This window comes from Anarhichas minor, unplaced genomic scaffold, assembly GCF_050575085.1.
Source record: "Anarhichas minor isolate MPS153535 unplaced genomic scaffold, ASM5057508v1 ptg000073l, whole genome shotgun sequence".
Classification (NCBI taxonomy): domain Eukaryota; kingdom Metazoa; phylum Chordata; class Actinopteri; order Perciformes; family Anarhichadidae; genus Anarhichas; species Anarhichas minor.
In genome coordinates, this window is record NW_027466519.1 from 7,028,768 (window position 1) to 7,050,377 (window position 21,610).

The 21,610-nt window shown below is 43.2% G+C and overlaps 1 protein-coding gene across 1 annotated transcript; it reads left to right on the forward strand.

Moving 5' to 3' along the window:
* Positions 1 to 369: 369 nt before the first annotated feature.
* fech (ferrochelatase) lies at positions 370 to 15,485 on the forward strand. The gene is made up of 11 exons (XM_076079782.1): positions 370 to 567; positions 2,102 to 2,192; positions 2,488 to 2,607; positions 4,038 to 4,186; positions 4,625 to 4,759; positions 4,935 to 5,041; positions 5,406 to 5,504; positions 5,730 to 5,837; positions 8,095 to 8,259; positions 9,054 to 9,113; positions 11,811 to 15,485. Exons 1-11 carry the CDS (start codon positions 528 to 530, stop codon positions 11,946 to 11,948), a joined length of 1,212 nt encoding a protein of 403 aa, XP_075935897.1. The 5' UTR covers positions 370 to 527; the 3' UTR covers positions 11,949 to 15,485.
* The last annotated feature ends 6,125 nt before the right edge of the window (positions 15,486 to 21,610 follow it).

A 21,610-nucleotide genomic window follows, 5' to 3' on the forward strand; every position in this document is an offset into this window, starting at 1 on the left:
AATATGAGGTGTTTACACGAAACAAACAATAACCCGTAGCTGTGGTGGTTCAACTGTAGTAGGATGGCACAGAAGGCCCAGGTAGAAAATGCACAGCCCGCCACTGGACGACAGAGAACACATAAAAAACAACATTAGCCTATTTAAAACAGTAATTATATGACAATGGCAATTAGAAATTAGAAATTAATAAGTGAATAAAATATTCATAAAATAAGTGATGACTCCCTGGAACTATACCACTAATCAAAGTCTCTAAAATGTTGCATTATCCTAGGTTCGTCGTCAGTGGTTTTATTTTGAATTTAAAAACCGGAAGTGTTGTAGCCATAGCTGTGGAGCTTGACAGAGTCTGTACGGCCAGCCTGCTGTAGCTGAAGGAATCTGGCTGACACACACATCGGCGTGGCCAGCGAGTCACTCAGTGAAGTGAAACACTCGTGGATTCGGCCACTGAGAGCACAAGTATCCAGCCTTCATCACAGCGGGAACGGAGACTTTATCGGCGGTGAAAACAGGAATTGACCATGATGGCAGTCCTGGGCAGCGCCGGTCGCTTGATCCAATGTGAGTGTGACTATGAGCTAACGTTATATCTTAGCCTGGCCAACGCTGTGCAACGAGCTCAATCAAGTTTCATGATTGAGCTCAGAATTTAATGTCACGGAGTAAACTGTGCTCCTCCGCTTCTTTGAGGCAGTTTGAAGGCAGTTTTGAGTGATGGAGCTTCGTTGCTCGGTCCAACGGCGTGTAAACTCAACAACACGCTGACATTGCCGTCAACATTTCGTAATGGGGCGTTAAGCTAGCAAGGATGGTGGAAGTCCAACTTCCTGTCAGGAGTTTCACAATAACATATTTGCTGTAATATTAATGTGCAATTATTTGTATTGTTTACTCTTATATCGTCCATGTCCATTTATTCTTACTCGAATGAGTCACGTATTGTATTCCTTTTCGATGTTTGTCGTTTGGTCAGGTCGAAATCATAATATTTGCTGAAAGGTGACCATTCATGTGCTTTTATTTTCCAGACAAATAGCGGCGTTTCCGTAGCTAGCCAGTCGCTAAGCCCAACATTACTGTAGGTTACAGTTTACAGTTTAATGTTAATGTTACATAATGGACTTATCCCGTACTTGTGCTACGTTTATTATAAGAAAATGATCCGTAAACAGTGCCCGTCGTCATTACGGTCCATGTTTTTCACGGTGAGTGAGGAGGAACTAATCATTTGCACGGAGTTACACAATTCCAGCATTGTGAACTTGTATAATCACAGTGGGCCTCCTGGCGGCGTTTCGCGGTACTGCAGCTCAGGTTATGAAAGTAAAGCCGACCGTAAAGACGGCGAGTAGAAGTCACTACAGCTATCACACCGTGTTTACATAAATCAGTACAGATGGGTTTCGGTGTCCTGTGCAGCTTGTAGTACAGCGTCTTTTTTTTTTATTTCACAAACTGGTTTGGTGCTAATTAGTAAAGTTAAGGGCACTTAGTGTGACAATATGTAAGAGGACGTTATAGAATAAGTAACACATTACTTTTACTTTACTTTTGTAGCACCTGTCAATCCAAAGTCATGTTTACCGGATATTATTTTATGCATTTCTGGAGAATATCACAGACTTTCCAAATAGCAAATGCACCCGGCTGAATTTTGGTGTAAAGTGAATCACGTGACCCCTAGAATATTTTAATTTGATGAAATGGTGCGAGGTATCATTACCAATGATGTGTGACAAAAGCAGACTTACCACTAATTATAAGAAGGGCTTGAGGATGCAGTGTGTTCACACTAGAAAAATTACAATAAAATAAAATAAAAATGTAGTATATTCAAAGCAGTCCGTGTGCATGGTAAAAGACCTTTGAGTGTGCTGTTAGTGTACTATATTGTCATGTAAGTTGTAATGAAGTAGCTGTTCACACCTGGATAAAGCTCCCTCCTTGGATAACGAATAACCGTTGAATAATGGGGGGAAAAACAGCATTTTGCTGTCTCATTGTTAAATAACAATGTAATATTTACTCACCCGGATAAAATAATGTGTGTTTGTGTGTGTGTGACTGATAAACACGTTTCCTTCTTCTGCTTTAGTTGCCAGGAGCGGCGTCAGTCTGGCTGTAAGGAGGCGCTCCACTGCAGCAGCTTTAGCCCAGACCTCGACTCCAGAAACACAGGACAACAGGTGACACTCACACGAACAACACACTCTGTGGCAGTTTTCTACTGAGTGGACGCAGACGTACATTAATACACGCTTTAGTAGCATCGATTCAGCTTCAGAGAACAATAGTTTACAATAATCTGTGCAGTGAGACGGATAAAGTAGAAGATAAGAAAAATCTATATATTGTGAGATATAGATTTTGAAAGACTCATTGATTAAACATCATTTCTAATCAATGAGATACAGTTTCTTTTAGGGAAGTCGAGGTATTGTTAAATATGAATTATTGATTAGGAATCCCTGGTGCCTGCAGGAAACCTAAGACGGGCATCTTGATGCTGAACATGGGAGGACCTGAGAAACTGGAAGACGTGCACGACTTCCTGCTGCGGTTGTTCTCGGACACAGACCTGATGAAACTCCCCATACAGAGGTAAGCACCGTGGACACACACACACACACACACACACACACACACACACACACACACACAGTTAGAATATTGTCTTTATCTGACTAAAAGTTATTTGACCGTTTGACCATAGTTGATATCTTTCTCTGGACCATTAAACTGAGGGCCAGACTTCAACACCTGCAAACAACATCACAGTTATCAGCAGGTAGTTAATATGTGTAATATTCATTTAGTGTGTGTGTGTGTGTTTGAGGATACAAAACCTGGCCAGGGACCTGCACTAGCTGTTTTTACATCTAAAAATAACATTGCAAATGCAGTCTGGAAAGCACAGCTGATGGCCTCTATAAATCATAGGGTGTACACACACACACACACACACACACACACACACACACACACACACACACACACACACACACACACACACACACTATGAGCAGTTCAACAATGTGTTTTTTGCTGAAAATGTAGTTGTGACACTAGTTAAGGGTGTCACATATTACATGTTCTTTTTTTAAAGTTGACACACACACACATACACACACTAGAGAGAACAAATGGGGGAAGGTTGTTAGTTCACATGCTCTGCTGCCTCTCTGCTCGTTTGTTTCATAGTAACTGACCAGTGAACCAACAACGTGTTTCTTGTTCCTGCTGAGAAGAAAACCTGTCTTATGAACACTGGTCCTTATAAAGCACTCGTTTCCAACCTTTCTGGGCTCCTTTTTTAAAAAGAAGCAATATTTTCTTGTGAGCAGTTATTGTCAAAAAAGGAAACGTTTCTGTTTTTAAAAAAACATTTATTTATACCGTTTAATCATCGTGTGAGTCGGTGTGACTCTGGACAGCCTTCGGTCACATGATGCCCCTGACTGACTCAAAACAATAATGGTTTGATGAGCACATATGGTTTTTCTATATGACTCTAAACTGAAACTTTTAGTTGTATGCTGATGTTAGAGGGATCAGATCTCTGGGCATGTAATTCCCCTCTGTGGTTGTAAACCAGCAGTACAAAGATGTTGTTGTCTTGCTAAAATGTGAAATTTGGTTCAGACATTCATGCCCCCCCCCCCCCCCCCCCCTCGGGATAAATTTCAATTTGATCCTCTGACCTTTCATCGCAACGCCATCGTCAGTCAAACATGTGATTTTGTCCAATGCTTCCCCGGTATATGGTGTGTTTAATTTAGTTTATTAGTATATTAATCTACTGTAATAACATCTATTGAGGCAGTTCTATACTGTTAGCTGCTTGAGCTAACGTTAGCTTCATAGACTGAGAGGAATATACACATACTGTTAATTTCACATGAGTTGTTTCACCGTACACAAAGAGCAACTGGCTGCTTGAGCTCGTGTGCATTGCACATCTATTGAGGCAGTAATGTACTGTCATATAGTCTACGAGTGTTGTCGTCAACAATCTGTCCTTTGCTGTGCAGTAAGCTCGGCCCGTTCATCGCCAAGCGCCGCACGCTGAAGATCCAGGAGCAGTACAGCAAGATCGGAGGAGGCTCGCCCATCAAACACTGGACCTCCATGCAGGGGGAGGGCATGGTGAAGCTGCTGGACGAGATGAGTCCTGAGACGGGTGAGACAGTCGCAGATCTCCTCTACGCCGCTGCCTGTCGGAGCTCTCACTCCTCACTGTCGTAGGCTTTAGGAAGTCCAGGTGTAGAGTAGGTGCTAATCGTCAGGGGAGGATAGACCATCATGGTTCAAAATAGACAACAGAACAGAGCTCTTGTGTTTCCTGCTGGTGGACTCGCTTGTTAGAAGCCGAAAGGGTGTGAAGTGTAGATAGGGACAAAGTGAGGGTGTGTCACCACACACGCCTGCACACACCTCGCTGATAACGACCCAAACTGATCACAACTAGTAACGACTAAATACTTCCCTTTATTACTTTCTTTACTGTGTCTATTTGATTATTTCAGTTCATTTGCAAGTGCCAGGTTTGTGTTTTTAACGCAGTAATGAGTGTATTTCACCTGGTTGCAAGTTGTTGACTGACGGTCTCTCTGTCCAGCTCCTCACAAGTTCTACATCGGTTTCCGGTACGTTCAGCCGCTGACGGAGGAAGCCATCGAGGAGATGGAGAAGGACGGAGTGGAGCGAGCCGTGGCCTTCACACAGTATCCTCAGTACAGCTGCTCCACCACAGGTGACAGTCGCACACAGAAAATCAAATATCACCATATTTATGACCAATTACACAATGAGATTGCCTTTGAGCAAGGCACTTAATCCCAAACCCGCTCTCAAAGAGAAGACTGCTTGTTGCGTAATGGAACACGTTTCTAATATTGGTGCGTTTTGTTTGTTTGTCCTGGAAACAGGCAGCAGTCTGAACGCCATCTACCGCTACTACAGCAACAGAGGCGACATGCCAAAGATGCGCTGGAGTGTGATCGACCGTTGGCCCACACACCCTCTGCTGGTAGAGGTTAGACACACACACACACACACACACACACACACACACACCAAAGTGCCCTACAGGCTCCTCCTCCTCTCAGAGACAACCAAGAAAAAGATATATCGGATAATTAATTGACGAGGACGAGAAGTCGTCATAGCAACTAATGAGCTGAAAGTGGCCGTGCTTGGTCATCAGAGCAACTAACAAGTCTGTCTGTATTTTTAGATCTCAGCATGTTCCATGGTGGGAAACAGTCATTAGTCAGAAACTTTTTCTTTAATCAGTTGAGGAAAATGATTATAGTTTCAGTACGTCAATAAAACAGAAAATAAGAAAAAATACCTTTAATACAACGTGTGTGTGTGTGTGTGTGTGTGTGTGTGTGCAGTGTTTTGCAGATCACGTCCGTAACGAGCTGCTGAAGTTTCCAGAAGACAAGAGGGACGATGTTGTCATTCTCTTCTCAGCACACTCACTTCCAATGGCTGTAAGTACAATGAAGTACTCGTGCTGACACTACTGGTACTAATATATTAAGACCCTGCCTGTCACAAGCCTGCATGACTAGTGACGCGACTAATGACTTTGTCGAACTCGAGGCTTCAAAACGTCAGTCCACAAACCAATGTGTGCCGTCCCGATGACGACGTCCACTCCTTATACACCGTCTATGACTCCCACTGACGGTGCTACTGCTGTGTTCCCTGTGCAGGTTGTAAACAGAGGCGATCCGTATCCTCAGGAAGTGGGAGCCACTGTTCAGAGAGTCATGGAGAGACTGGGACACTGTAACCCTTACAGACTAGTATGGCAGTCCAGGGTGAGTGTGCACACACACACACACACACACACACACACACACACACACACACACACACACACACACAAACAGGACCTACAGACATGAGCAAAGGGGCGGGGAAGGGTTGTTCGCTGAAACTGAACCGTGACGAAGACAACCAGCAGTACTAGAACAGTCAGTGTGTAATGCTGCATCTGTCCTAACCTTATTGGGCCACACTATATAATACAGCCTGCTGTCCACAGTGTCATTTAACTGTATGAATTAGGTACCAACAAAACGCTCACCAGTTGTGACTGGTACTGAAATGTTGTTATCGGTTTTGTTTCCCAGTACCACAGCAGAGAGTGCGCAGTATTTACAAAACCCTGCATTTAAAGCTGCAGTAACATGTTTTTTTGGCCACCAGGAGGCAGTAAAAACAAGTAATGAACACAACGTTGGCATATCATCACCTTTATAATTCATGGCAAACAGTTGGTGATTTACAAGTGAGGGACATATCTAATGATATAATATGCATTATGTCCACCAGCTAGTCTCTGCTAAACAGGTAGTGTACAGTATGTTTGTTTGTTCACCTGCCTGCTGCGGCTGATAACGACACGATGAGAGCGAATCAGACGTCTAGACAATGAGCTGAAACTCACCTTAAAGCTGATAATTATCTGTCGGTTCGTCAGTACAAGCCACACCTTTCACTTGATCACAATCACAATGTTATTATAGAAATACTGATTATAGCCTCCTGTGCCTCTAAAGTAAAGTTAAGCACCAGCTGAAACCAGGAAGACATTTATAGTGTCATGGCTCCAACATCACCGGACATTTGACCTTTTTAAGTAAATCTGCAGGTATCAGACAGCAGGGGTTGAAAGGATTTTGCAGCCACGTATTTATATTTATTAATAATTCACAAACTCTGATGCTGCACATCACTGCAGGTGAGCAGAAACCTTTACAGTATGTATAATTATGTACCAACAACTTTGTCAGGATGATTAACTCGAGTGTAGTTCAGTGCTGCTGTCACACGATGTTTCTTTGCTTGGAAAGCCACAAGATGGAGCCACCGGTCCATCTAATACTGTGAACCGTTAGAGCAGGAACCTCACAGCTCTTAGTCATCAGGTCTCTATTGTGTGAGGAGGACTGGGATGTGTTGCTGGCTACCCGTTAAGCAGAAAATAAACCAGACATTATGTTTTAAGGCGAACATTTTGCTCGTTGAAAAATGAGACACTTCCAGTGGAATTCTTTTATGGGGCAGTCATGTTAAATTGAGGTGTGACTTGTGTGAAGTCACACCTCACAAGCTTGATTTAACAAGACTTTTCACACCTGTGGTTGAGTTCATTTGGTCTGGACCAAGAAAAAAAAAAGGATAGTTCACAAATAAAGCAAGAGGAGTAAACATGCAGTTGTAGAGACTAAAGCCAAAGGTGTACTTTCCACGATTGTTAGTGCGAGAAGGTCTGCGTGACGTAAGTTTCATCATATGACGGTGGTCAGCCGCAGTATAACCGAGGCTGACCAGTTAACTCGGTTATTGGACAGTTGTGCCGATAGTCATCCTGCATCATCAGGACCCATGTGAGCAAATCAAATCCCAGTGACTGACAGAAGGTTAGCACTCGAATGCTTTGGATGTGTACAAGCAGAGCAGTTTCAACAGCTGTTTGACCCATCAATCAGGGGAAATACCAGCGCTGACATGCATACGTGTTTGCATAAATAGGTTATGTACACGGCCTTACACAGATCAATTATAGTAGTTTAGCTTTTGAAATCATGCTAAAATCTCATAGCTGGCATCATAAAATCCTGTAGTTGGTTAGTTTTTGCTTTCACACCACAAACGAAATGTTTTCAAGCGATCTCGGTTCGGTTGTTTGGACCGTGCCAGGGTTTGATTTGCATTTTTTCCACCAGCCCAAGCTAACCGGACAAACGGACCCGAGTTCGTTTGGACTAAACAAAAAGGTGAGGTGTGAAAGCACCCTAAGATCCTTCAGTCCTTCTAATGGCCCATCGCCGCTGATGATTCAGCTATTCTCAGAGCCTCCCCAGTAGTGGAGTTCAATTTGTAAAGTTTGTCCTCAAGGTGGCGGTAGGTCATGCGTTCATTAAAGGATCAAAAGGGACCAGGTCTGGAATCAAAGCAGTTAGAAACAAATGGACGAACCGTTGCATCACGATGACACAAAAACGGGAGCCGCAAATCTCCACCACAGTGAACCTGAACGGTTGTCATGTCTCGTGTTTGGTCATTCAGGTGGGGCCCATGCAGTGGCTCGGCCCCCAGACGGACGACGTGATCAAAGGCCTGTGTGAGAGAGGGAAGAAGAACATCCTGCTGGTGCCCATCGCCTTCACCTCCGACCACATAGAGACTCTACACGAGCTGGACATCGAGTACGGACAGGTGCTGGGGGAGGAGGTAAGGAAGAGCCAACACTGGACAATGAGCAAGAGGCGTGTTTTGCGAAAAGATAATGTGGTTGTTTGTTGCATCTAAAAAAGGGGACGCTGTTCAGCTGAGCGACCGTGAATGCACCAGCAGCGAGCATTTTGGAAACAGTCCTTGTTTTGTTTTCTTGTTTTGAGTTAATTCGTATTGGGATCAATTAATGATGCTTTAACTCCAGATGTTGCAAAAGTGTGTGTGTGTGTGTCTAATGTCTCCTGTGTGCGTGTGCGTGTGTGTGTGTGTGTGTGTGTAAAGGCACCAGTGAGGTGACCACCAATCAATGTGAGCGGTGCCACAAAGGCGCGCACACACACACACACACACACACACACACACACACACAATCGTTTGTACTACTATACTTGTGAGAACCGTGACATTATTCAAAATTCATTCCCAAGCTTTTAACCGTAATCTAAAATATAAAGTCAGTCCAAAGTGTACTCACTTTGCAAACATGTTCTCATTTTTCCACAGTCGAGAGGAGCTTCGCTCAAAATGAAACTCGCTGTTGAAAATAATTGGAACACTCAGAAGACAATTATTTTGTTTCTTGAAGTTCCCGATTTAAAAAAAAATAAAAATAAAAAAATAAATAAAAAAATCATTATCTTGACTATTTTTTTCCAGTACAGATATAGAGGTCTTTGTTACACCGAACGCGTTTTGATTTAATTCATATGAACTGTGGTGCCTTTGCATGTTTGGTTCGGTTATAAACATGTGTGCCAACGACTTGTTCTGCCTTTGTTTTCTGTCTTCAGTGCGGGGTGGAGAACATCAGGAGAGCGGAGTCGTTGAATGGGAACCCTCTCTTTATGAGGGTACGTTTCACACACACACTCTGCTCACTCATCATGTCTACAAACATTAAGGGCCGAAGCATGAAGTAGCTAACTATCAACTCATGTAAATGGGATTTAAAATGGAGCGGCAGGTTTAAGTTTGTTCATGAAAGAGCATGTCTGTATTTAACAAACAAGAACAGACTTTCAGCTAGAGAGAGACGGGAAGGTACAGAATGTGAAATGTTCAAATAAGTTTGGGTAACGGGAAAGATGATTAAAACACAAAAAAGAAAAGTAGAAGAAAGTAGAAATAAAAAAGGAGGGAAGACTGTACGAAGGCAGGAAGGGCTCTAATAATAGAAAAGGAGACGGCAGCAGAAGGTTCTGTGAAGTAAGTGAACTCCAGCGCAGGAGATGGTCAATACATGGATTCCTCCTTCCTTACTTCCTTTCCTCTCTCTCTCTCTCGTCTCCTTTCTTACATCCATCCTTCCCTCCTTTCCCTTCCAACCTCCCTCCTTCCCTTCATCCTCAACCCCGCAACCTTTCTCACAACAGGCAACTCCTCCAGGTGTGTGTGCGCGTGCGTGCGTGTGTGTGTGCGTGCGCGCAGAGTTTATTAAAGGAAGGGGGCAGATCAATGGGAACCTTTAGAGCTGACTACAGTAGAACTGAACCGCCCGTCTGGCTGGCTGGTCAAACCCGCTGCGCTCAGAGACCCCTCGCCAAGTCTCTGAGTGTGTGTGTGCGCGTGTGTGTGTGTGAGAGTGAGAGAGTGAGAGAGAGAGAGAGAGAGAGTGTATAAATCAATATCCAGAGGATGATTAGTTGGTAGTTACTGAAGGATGGTTTCCTTGGTGTGGTTTTAGTTTCTCAGTGAGCAGCATCAGTCTGCAGCCGTCTGCAAGCAGCAGCCGGCTGGAAAATAAAGCAAAATACATTCACCACAATTTTTACCTGCAGAGCCCGGCTGGTGTCAAGAGTTTATTTTCTGATAACCCCCCCGCTCAGATTGCTATCTTGTACGATCAGCTTACTAACTGTATTTTTATTTAGACATTCTTACCTTTGAATTCTCTCGGATTATTCTTTTGACTCAAAGATAACACGTGTTTACAAAAGCCAGAGCCTCAAGTACAGGCATTTATTATATGAATAATAATTATATGAATCGAATAATAGCCATGACCGGCACAAACAAATGAAGGTCGAATCTAATAAAGGTCAGGTAAAAAACAATGAGGTGGAGGATTGTTTGCACTCTAATAGCCCGCATAGTTGATTCAGAATAATGCAAATATCCACAGTAGTAGTAATTCCATCAGAACAACAAAAGTCATGTCATACTCTTAGTTGTAGAATACTTCAACATAAATGGGAAAAACTTCTATTCAATTTGTTGTCGAGATAGATGAGACGATTTATACCACTGTCAGTTGTTTTCAGGTAAACATGAAGCTACAGCCAGCAGCTGGTTAGCTTAGCTTAGCGTGGAGACTGGAAACAGTGGGAAACAGCTAGCCTGAATCTGTCCAATGGTCATCTGCCTACCAGCACATTTTAAAGCTCACTGATTAACACATTTTTTTCCCTGTTTCCAGTTTAATGCTAAGCTAAGCTAACCGTTAAGGCAAGAAAGCAAAGAAGCCTATTTCCCAAAATGCCAGACTATTACTTTTAACACAAGTACTGTTTTTATTCACTACTTCTTTCCAGTTGTTTCACCTCGAGCAGTTTCTCTGAACACGGTTACATTTCTGTAAATTAAACTCAACACCTGCAAATATTTCAAAATAAAAGCCCGCTAGGAAACCGAGGGATCGTGCGCCTCGAGCCACTGGAAGGCTTTTAAAGTGCAGTTTTCTTGGAAACAGACTAAAGTTATATTCAGTGCAAATCACCGTGGTACATAATGTGTATCCTTGAGGTCTAACAAAAGTGGGTAAAGTAGTCTTCTTATTTCCTGCTTTTTGCTGGCCCATTACTGTGCATCTTGGTTTGTTACCTTCTCCTATAGATCAGTGGATTAATGTGACACCATTGGAGGGAATGTGTATCAAGGCGGCAACCTCTGGTTCTGAAAAGTGAAGCAGAGGCTGAAATGCCTTCAAGCTGGTTGTATAGAAGTCTATGAGAAAATGACTCAACTTCTCTCTTGATTTATTACCTCAGTAAACATTGTAAACATGAGTTTATGGTCTCAATCTCTAGTTTCAAGTCTTCTTCAATACAGCATGATGTTCATTTAGTAATTTATGGTCCATTTAGAGTCAAACAGACCATAAAGCAGAGTATGCTTTAGGGAGGGACTACCTTGTGATTGACAGGATGCTACCAGAGCCGTATACGATGTCTCTACGTCACTCCGCCGTACAAATATAGTCACTTCTGTTCATTGGTTGCAAAAAAACAAGATGGCGACGGCCAAAATGCCGAACTCGAGGCTTCAAAACGGCAGTCCACAAACCAATGGGTGGCGTCACGGTGACTTTATCCACTTCTAACGTACAGTCTGTGTATCACATCACCCTCTTGCGTGTGCATGAGAAAAACAAAAAAGGGACGCGCTTATTAGAGCTGGTTTGATTTCCGGGTTTGCCACTCCGGTTCAACTTACGATCTTAAACCGGTTTGTCTGACAAAACAACCCGGTGTTCACAGAGCTAAAGAAGAGAGCAACTCTCTTAATTATTTCTGTCTCAATACTAACTGTATGCCATTTGTCCTGTCCAGGCTCTTGCGGACCTGGTCCAGTCCCACCTGAAGTCCAAAGAGCCCTGTTCCCGTCAGCTGACCCTCCGCTGCCCGCTGTGCACCAACCCCACCTGTGGAGAGACCAAGGCTTTCTTCGCCAACCAGCCGCTCTCATAGAAACAAACACGCACGTTCAGGTGCCCTTCCTGCATGCAGCAAAGCTACCTGTGAAGAAACTTGAGGCCTTCTCCGATAAACGGATGACTCACACACACACACACACACACACACACACACACACACACACACACACACACACCGTAAACGGGACAAAATGGTTTCTGCAAATACATGGTGACGTTTGTTTTCGTCGTGTCGTTTAACCACAGCAAGTACTTTACTTTATGGGGGAAATAATTACAGGGCAGAAAATGCGTCACTCAAACACAAGTTAGCATTTAGTAAATCATATTTTAATAATCAGAGGAATAGACATTGTAGAGAAAAAAAAATGGACGGATTGAGATTGATGATTCATTTCAATGGATGTCGAAAGATGCAAATATGATCAATAATACGCAAAATGCTCATCAATTTGAAAATACCCCCCCCCCACACACACACACACACACACACATTAACACAAATAAGGATTTGCAGATACCATTGTTGAAAAATCTTTGCCGATAAAAGTGCTGACACTGCAGAAACCGCTCGCATCAAAGCTTCAGGGAAAGTGCTTTGCACTAGTTTTTGTCTTTAATTTTTATTCTTTTTGTTTTCTTATTGCAGTTCCCTTGGTTACATTCCATTCGCTTAGCCCCTGCAAACCCCCATCAGAGACCCTGTTTCAATTCATGCTAGTGCTAAACAAATAACGGTCGGCCATTACGACAACGACGACAACACCACTCACAAGGGATTCGGTCGGACGGCTGTTTCCCTCCCCTTCCTTCTCACCCGCCATTGCCCCCCCCCCCCCCCCATGCCCGTCCTGCTGCAATCCTCGCAATGTGATTGGAGGAGGATGGTGCTACTCAAAACGCTGCTGCCTGATAAGTGGATACCACTGAGCTTTAGAGAGGGAAACAGCGCCATCTAGAGGGAAGTGCACGGCTACTTTAGGGAATCAGGAGAGTTGTCTTTAAGGTTTAAGTTAAGGAATAAGTATCAGTTATTGCATTAATCCTGCATCTATTCTATCTCGGGGCTTTACAGAGCGAACAAAAACCGAACGTAGTGTGATTTCTACATGGTTTATGATGGATGGTTATGATGGTTTACAAGCTAGGAGAAAATGTAGTTACTATACAAATTCAATGTTTGTTTTAATTGTTTTTGCTTTCTATCTGCCTCTGGTAACAAATCAAAAACTGAAAAGGGAAAATTTTGCTTCTCACCTCTTGAAATATGCAGCCCAGTTACTGAAAGCCATTTTGAGGCTCTGAGCTAATTGTGTGCAGATACTACTGTTCAACACTGATCCAAGACTTTGATTCAACTAAATAGATGTCTGATTTTTAGATATATTTAGCGGTTAACGGGAACCTTTGGTTCCGTTAACTGTTAACTGCTGTATATGTACTGTATAGGCTGTACAATTTAAAGTGATAGTACAATTTAATGCTGATAATATTATGTCCTTGTAGGTGTGATAAGAGCAGGAAACAATGTCCCTGCAGGAAGAGCGTAGAAGAGCATAAAACTACAATGACGCTGTAATAGTCCTTCAATAGCAAGATGCCGTATGTGTTCCGTGTAGAGAAGTAGCACAGATATAAGTGTAGGATAAGAGTTTAGTTTTAATGTAGATTGACTCTGACTTGGGTCTTCCTAGACCTTCAACACAGTCTTCTTTTCATCCACTCACACTTCCCTGATCAAAGTGCAGCAACTTAATATGAAAAAACTAATCGTATAGGTTCATAGGTTTAACTAAATACATTTTTTTAAGTTTTGTTCTGCCATCAGGTGCTACAGCTCCATTAAATGTCTTGAAGCTAACAAGTTTGATCCCCTTCGGGATGAGACTCCCTCATTAAGAGTACACTTTTTGTGGGTAGTAACTTGACCTCTGGCCCTTTTTCCCCTTTACTGTTTTGGTCCTCCTATGCCATGATGATGTGCCTTTAACACTGGCTATATAGAAATACTGGACTTTATGGTTATATTTTCATGTGCTTAACCAAAATGCTGACGGGAAGAATCCACCCCGAAATCTGAATTGACATATCCCTGCTGTGAACTTGGCCATCGAAGGCTCTCTTTCCGCGTTGAACCGCTCGTCACTTGCAGTTGCATAAAAGAAAATATCCAATATAGATTCCTGCAGGGATGACGTTCTTTTGTAGGTTAACCTGGAGTAAGCATCGTCCCGGTTCCCCCAGTGGGATCCACGGGTTTTTGGGATTATTGCGGAAAATAAGTGGCAAACGTTTACGATACTTACACATTCTGAACTAGTCGACGTAAAAACGCAGTTCAATGTCCCAGACAACCTCTGTAGCCTCATTTAGCCACTTGATAACAACCGTAATGGCTTCAAATTTGACAAGAAGTGTACATCTGGTGTCACATGGGATGGAAATGCTACAAATAAGTAACTTGATTTAAAAACGTAGCTGATATAGGCTACTTATACGTCGGGATTGAGTACAAGGCTAACAATGGGGGTGGCCATTTTGGAATAATGCACAAACACTCCCAGGTCGGAATATATTCCCGTTCCTCCAGTTCTCCTCCGAATGTGCGCAAATACATCTGCAAAAATAACACTCGCTAGTTAGCTTGCTAACTTGTGTTTGGCTTTTGCAGGAGCTTGTCGCACTCGGATCAGCCTTCTTACCAGTCAGTACAGACAGCGTACATTGGTGCTTCTGGATGTGATTGCCATTGATGTTTCAACTCATATTCTCACTCAATACAAACAGTGTTACCTTGTGCTTTCAGTGCTCTTCCACAGGTTTGAAGGGGATGGTTTTGTCTTCGAGGAATGCTTTTACCCAGAGTTCTTTGTTTTATGTCTCTGTATGCATAACTGAAGGTATTCTAATGGTGGTATTAGCAAAGCTTAGCTCAATTACTGGATGTTTGTGTGTTCAAGTGGCAACTCTGTTTAAAGGAGCATTTGTCTAGAGCTGCCACCTGATCCCACAGACATTAAGCTAAGCTAAGCTAACCTCGCTGTGATACGATACAGTCAAACTGCATGTCTGTGAGACAAAGGTACAATTCCTCTAAAACTCAACTGTCCCTTTAATACAACTATATACTATACTATACTATATAGTCCAATCTGTCCAGGGATGGCAAAATGTTCAGGTCAAGGCAGGAACACATGCTAATGTCTGTGACGGGCGGGTTTTCTCTCCACCAACACGTTTTCATATTTATTTTTAATTATCTTCTGTGTCTGTTTTGACGAATCTGTGTGCTCCGTGTCTGTAGCTACAAATGCAATTTGCAGAGTTTGCGTTGTACATATAATAAAGACGCTACAGATTTGTTCCAGCTCGAGCATACTTTTTTTGTTGTTTGGAATTATTTATTTTTGTCTTTTTGATTGTGTTCCAGACCACACAAATCATCTCGTCTCCGCTGTTACAACACGTTTTTTTTATATGTATATTTGAGACACGTAGTATTAGCAGTGCGATTACACATAATGACTAGTCTTCCTCAAATATAAAATACAATAAAAAAACAAAAAACTGGTGTAAGTGTTTGTGTGTTTTTTTGTGTTAAGCCCCTACATACAAGAAATGCAATGTCATCTAGGATGGTTGATCGTGAGAGTAATATTTGGGGGGGGATCAGAGTAGACCAGGACGGTTCTTTCTTTTTTTTTTTTTTTTTTTTTTTTGCGGGAGGGGCCCGGGGTAGACCCAATACTCGCTTGTGAGATTGGATATCTGGTTTGGGCTGGGGACGCCTCAGGGTTCCCCAAGAAGAGCTGGAACACGTTGCTGGGGAGAGACATCTGGAATCCCCTGCTAAACCCCAAACATAAGTGGATGGATGGATTGACCACGGTTTTTAACATTCACCGCCAACATAAGTGACCTTTTAGTTAAGGTCTGGCAAAGTATCCTCATACAACCTTTCGTATGATATCTCATGAAAAGTTACTGGTTTTTCGTGCTTTCTACTACACGTGTCAATTGTTGCTCATCACATGCATACAGTCTTTTCAAAATAAACTTCTGTGTTCACAGGAAACAACTAAGTTAGGTTTAGGAAAAAGATGGTGATTACTTAGGTTTAGGGAAGATTGACGTTTGGGTTGAAAAAAACTACGGAAGTGCCGTAACTGAAGTACGCAAGTTCCGCAACAAACAAATGAACGTAGGTTTCTCGTTTCACATTAAGAACGAACTGCGGTCTTTTGGCTGAAAGACCACAGACGGACCCATCAACCTCCCCTGGTTTGTTTTAATCATGGACACAATTTTGCCAAACTCTAGCACCACCAGCAGGTCAAATCTACTGTAATACGAATCCTGTGAAATGTATCCACATTTAAGGATGGGTGGATTGGTACAAAAGCTGGTATAGACCTTCATGTTCCCAGACCAAGAGGCCCTCTGACTTTAGTGATCCATGGACTTTTCCACTGGTGCCACACTGAGGTTGAGATATGTGGTTTTGAGTTCACACAATACATTCATGTCCTCAAGATAAATAGTTATCACTGTAGTGAGTTTTTACCATAACGCTCTTGTCTGTTTCTCCCCTCTATTTATGTTCTCTACACCCTCAACCGTTTTCTCCCCCCTTTCATCCCATAATTTTCCCACCTCTTCCCTCTCCCTCCCTCCTCCTGCATCTATTTTTTTCCTCCCCCCCAAACACCCTCCTTTTCACCTTCCTCCCTCTTATCCTTTCCAATCTTCAGTCGTCCCCCTTCGTCTTGCTCGCTCTCCAACCTCCTCCCTGTCTTGCCGTCCTCACCCCCGTTTTCCCTATTTTTCCAATCTTTTTCTCATCTCCCCCCCACACACACCTCCCCATTCATTCCTATCTCGTTCTCTCCACCTCAACCTCTCCTCCTCCCCTTCCCGCCATCTTTTTTTTTCTTCAGTCCCCCTGCGGTGTTGCAATCACCTCTGCTGCTGTTGATTAAGCTGAGAGAGATTGGCTGTCCACGACCCAATAACCCCTGAGGGTTGCCGGGCTGGGCACCCCCTTTCCTCCTCCCCCTTTCTTCCCCCCTGCATCTGAGCCAGCTGCAATCTCTCCTTTTCATTTTAATTTCTTCTTCTTTTTTTTCCTCCGCACCTTCTCTTTCCTCACGTCCACCTCCCTGACCTTTTTTTATTTTCATCTGTTCCCTTTCCTCTTGTATCCTTGTCTCCTCTCTCTCAACCTGGTTTCCTCTCCTCTCTTCGTCTCATGTTTTTGCTTCTTTCCTTACCTCTCGTCTTTTTGTCTCCTCCTCCACATCTCCCATCATCTCTTCTCTCACCATCTCTTGTTTCTCATCCTCTAGTCTCCTGTTTTCATTCTCTCCTTCTTTCCTCCCCTCTCTCGTTTCCTCTGACCTCTTGTCTCTTCCATTTATTTTCTCCTCTCACCTTTTGTTTTCTCTCTTCTGTACTCACATTTACTCACCCCTCCCTCTGGTCTTAGAGCTCCTCCCCTATCACACACCTGTACATTTGTTGTGTGGCAAATCAACTTACTGGCTTTTTGCCTTGTTTTTCCCTTGTTTTCACCCACATTAAACATGTGTGTCATTTCCCTTCACTCTTATTTTTTCCCGAAATTATGTCCAGATTTTACGGCATTCTATTATCTCAAATGGCTTAAAAAATGCATATAGCTGCGGTAAAAGGTCTAAAACATCAGCCTGAGGAAGGATGTCCTCGGACCCCCCTTAGGTTTGGACTGAGCCCCGAATGCTTACGACTGGCTCCGCCCCTGGTCCTCATGTCAATTGTCAGGTTTTAGTGGCTCTGTTCTGCTGCGATTTAGCACTTCATTCAATACCCATCATATTAATGTGTGTGTCCCGCTGTGTGTGCTGATCGTGGCAACGCAGTGCTCACACTGCGGTTACCGCTGATTACCCAACACCCACGGCGCTCTTTAAGCACTGTTGCTGTTGTTAACTCCGTTAGCTGCAAGCCGCCGACTCAGACATCTCCACGTTCATAGGGGTGTGTGCGGGCAGGCAACCTCCCTGTGTGCTGCTGTGATAGTGGACCAATCACACCTTGCATTGGATTGACTAACGCTTGCGTTGATTGGCTTAGAGGAAAACCGGACAAATTGTAATTTTTTTTTTCTAGATCTGGGCACGAAAACAATAATTTGCAGGTATTTTTTGATTGGAAAATTTTCAATGCTACTTGGTAATAGGTTATTTTGGTTGGTATCTAGTACCTTTAAAGGCCCTAGCCTTCACAGATGATTTTAGACGACAGGACCTATAAGAAGACTCAGGGACGTCCTCATCCACTTTTTTTCTCCTCACTCTCCTCCTGCTCTTCTGTGTTGTTACTCTTTTCTCTCCACTGCCCTTCATTCTGACTTCCACCCCTCTCTTTCTCCCTCTCTTTTCAACATCCAAACTGTTCTCCTTTCATTTTGAAATCTTTACTCCGTCCTCTCTGTCTGGCGGCCGGTCAGCTCAATGGGGGAAGGGCTGTTCAGGACAAAACGGTGTATGTGTGTGTGTGTGGTTGGGTGTGTTGTGGTGACTGCAGGCTGCTAGTAATTGAAAAGCCGGGACGCCAGCGACTGCAACCCCCTTGACCTCCTATTGAGAGAACAACCATTGATTTCTACACAGAAGGAGAGAGACAGAGCGAAGGCTAAAGAAAAGGAGAAATTAGAAGAAAAGAAAATGGGAGAACAGAGAGGAGGAAGAACCCTACCCTGCAAGAGGGCAGGGTAGAAGGATGGTGAGGTAGATACAAAACTGAAGCAAAGCATTAGAGGTAAACTAGGAAGTATGAAAGACGGGGAGAGAAAGAAGGGTGGAGACAAAGGAAGGAATCGAGGAGGCAGACCAACAGAGAGGAGACGAAGTACAGAAAATGTTAAATATAAAAACTGCAGGAGGAGAAGAGATGATAGATGAGGAGGGAGAGAGAGAAGGATGAGTGGACAGTAATTAAACAGTTGAATGTGAAAAACAATTCAGGATAGGAAAGAGAAAGTAAAGGAAAGATCAGGGCATTACATGCTAACTCAGCAAAAAAAAAAAAAAACGGGAGGGAGCTGGCTCTCCAGCTCCCTCCCTCACATCTCTATGTGAGGGGGAAAGGTGGGGGGGAGGAATCAGGAAGTGTGGTATCAAACATGTGGACAATCAAGCAGAAAATGAACATTTAAAACGTTTAAACCACATTCATGCTCAAATCATCTGACAGAGTGAGACATCTCTACAGTCGTTGTGATTGTAGGTTGCCCTATTAGAAGCTAGTTTGATAGCTAGCTTTAGCGAAACAGGTTCAATTGGTGATTATCACAGATTTGAACTTTGTCTCTTTGGCTTAAAGTGAGACATTTTCAAGCTTGTTGCCAGCTCAGCCAACGTGAGTTTCTCTGTGTCCCCGCTAGACTTGACTAAGAAAATGGCAGATACGGATTACGTAATCATAGCGAAGCCAACCACAAGCTAAAGAACCAATCTGTTCATACGGGTGATTCTTGCATGAGGCCCAATGATCTGGCGACGGAGTGTAAAGGGAACTGAAGTAGATTAACTGAACATTTCAATAACCATTTGCCATAATATTTACTATGTTAGAGAAAGATTTAGTTTGTCCCAATCAGGCGACAACCTCCAGTTCTGCCGAGTGAAGCCGATGCTGAAGTCTCTAAAAACTTGCATTCTCTCTATTGACCAGCAGGTTGCAAAAAGAAGACAGATTGTACAGCAGACTATAAGAAAATGACTCTACTTCTCTCTTGATTTATTACCTCAGTAAACATTGTAAACATGAGTTTATGGCCTCAATCTCTAGTTTCAAATGATGGTCCATTTAGAGTCAAATAGACCATAAAGCGGAATATGCTTTATGGCGGGGCTAACTGTGATTGGCAGGTCGCTACCAGAGTCTACGTCACTGCTCTGCATTCCAAATATGGTAACTTCCATTCATTGCTTGCAAAAAAGCCGACATGGCGACGGCCGTAATCGAAGATGGCGACGGCAAAATCGCAGAACTTGAGGCTTCATAACGGCAGTCCACAAACCAATGGATGACGTCACCATGACTACGTCCACTTCTTAAATACAGTCTATTGTCCCATTACAAGATATATCCCATTATATATACTGTATATATATCAAATACCGGTTTCATTTTTCAGTATGCAAGCCAGCCTTTGACAGCAGGGGTGGCCAGAGCCAGCATTATTTTCAAGATAAAATTTCCAATGAATGGTTCCACGTCTCCAGTGTTTGAGGTGGTGCGTGTGGACAGGACGCGAAGGGTGCCAGGATATTTCAAGGCTAAAGTGACACACACACACACACACACACACACACACACACACACACACACACACACACACACACACACACACAACAACAACATCGGCCAAAATGAGCACAAGATTGAATCAACTCTTATCAGATGGGGTAAAAAAAACTGAACATTGTGAGCTTCACAAAGACAGGATTTGTTGCAGGTCTGCTGTACTGGATTAGCTTGTTCATATCTCTGCAGAGTTTGTATGCGTGCACTCAGAGCAATGAGGAAGATATCTGTTTAACACAGTAACTACCCCCCCCCCTGCAGAACTCACTTGCGTTAATGAAGACCAACATTTTACAAACGTTTAAAGTGAGTCGCCGTTTGGTTTCCCACCCTTTGTCCTCCTTATCAGGCATCTGACCCATGGGTAATAGAAAGACAATGTCACCAGATTAACAGCTACAGAGTGGGCCGCTGTTTCCCTGGCAACGGTGCGAGGAAGAGGAGCAGGAGGATGGGACGGAGTGATTAAAAGAGGAGAGGGGGAGGTTAAAGGAGAGAAGTGACGAGGTGGATTGATGAGAGGAGATGGACGCTGGGATGATTACACACAGGGCGAGAAGAGAAAGAATGAAGGGGGCAAGAGATGTAGAAAGAGACAGAGGGTGAGAGAGTCATGATAGACAGAGACGGGACAAACTAGATAGATTGATGGATAGATTGGTTGAAAAGAAAAGAGGGAAAATGAGCAGGTGAGAAGAGAGACTGACTGGACTTATAAAAGAAAATTTTACTTTAAACATCTCTGCGGGGAAATTAGTTTGCTGCAGCAAATGTAGAGAGATATCAAGGAGAAGCAGAGACCAAACCAGTATGTTGCCCTTGTCTATTTGTGTTTTGGATTTCATTTTATTAAGTTTCAACTAAACAAGAGGGAAAAAGAGATCATCTAAACTGAGCTCAAAGCACTTGAATGGTATTGCACCAACGGCGACAACCCTGGGACGACCAAGAGGTCGAAATAGATAAAGTCATAATGGTTCAGACAAACCAACATCGATTGTTGGGTTGGAGACAGGATGTGAATTGTGTTCTCTGGTGTCAAAATCTGACACTTTTTAAAATTACAAACAGGAGGGTGGTCAGAGTAGATGGCAGGCACACAAAGGACAGTATCTTGACACCAGAGACAGAGGTTCTTATCCTGACTCCCCAACCCGTTCTCGCTCTGGGTACCAATTGGCGTCACTTACGTTTGGGCAACAAATCGACTTGGTTAGGTTTAGTAAAAGTCCGTGGTTTGGGTTAAAATAAGTGAGTTTGTTACGTTACTTCGGTCAGCTGCCTAAGTTATGTAAATTCAGTACATTGCGTAACTTAAATAAGCCAACTTTTGATTTCACACTGGAC

Coding starts and splice junctions, on each gene's coding strand:
- fech (XM_076079782.1), top strand. CDS start 528: ATGATGGCAGTCCTGGGCAGCGCCGGTCGCTTGATCCAAT. Junction 5,042..5,405: donor CACACCCTCTGCTGGTAGAG/GTTAGACACACA, acceptor GTGTGTGTGCAG/TGTTTTGCAGATCACGTCCG. Junction 8,260..9,053: donor GACAGGTGCTGGGGGAGGAG/GTAAGGAAGAGC, acceptor TTCTGTCTTCAG/TGCGGGGTGGAGAACATCAG.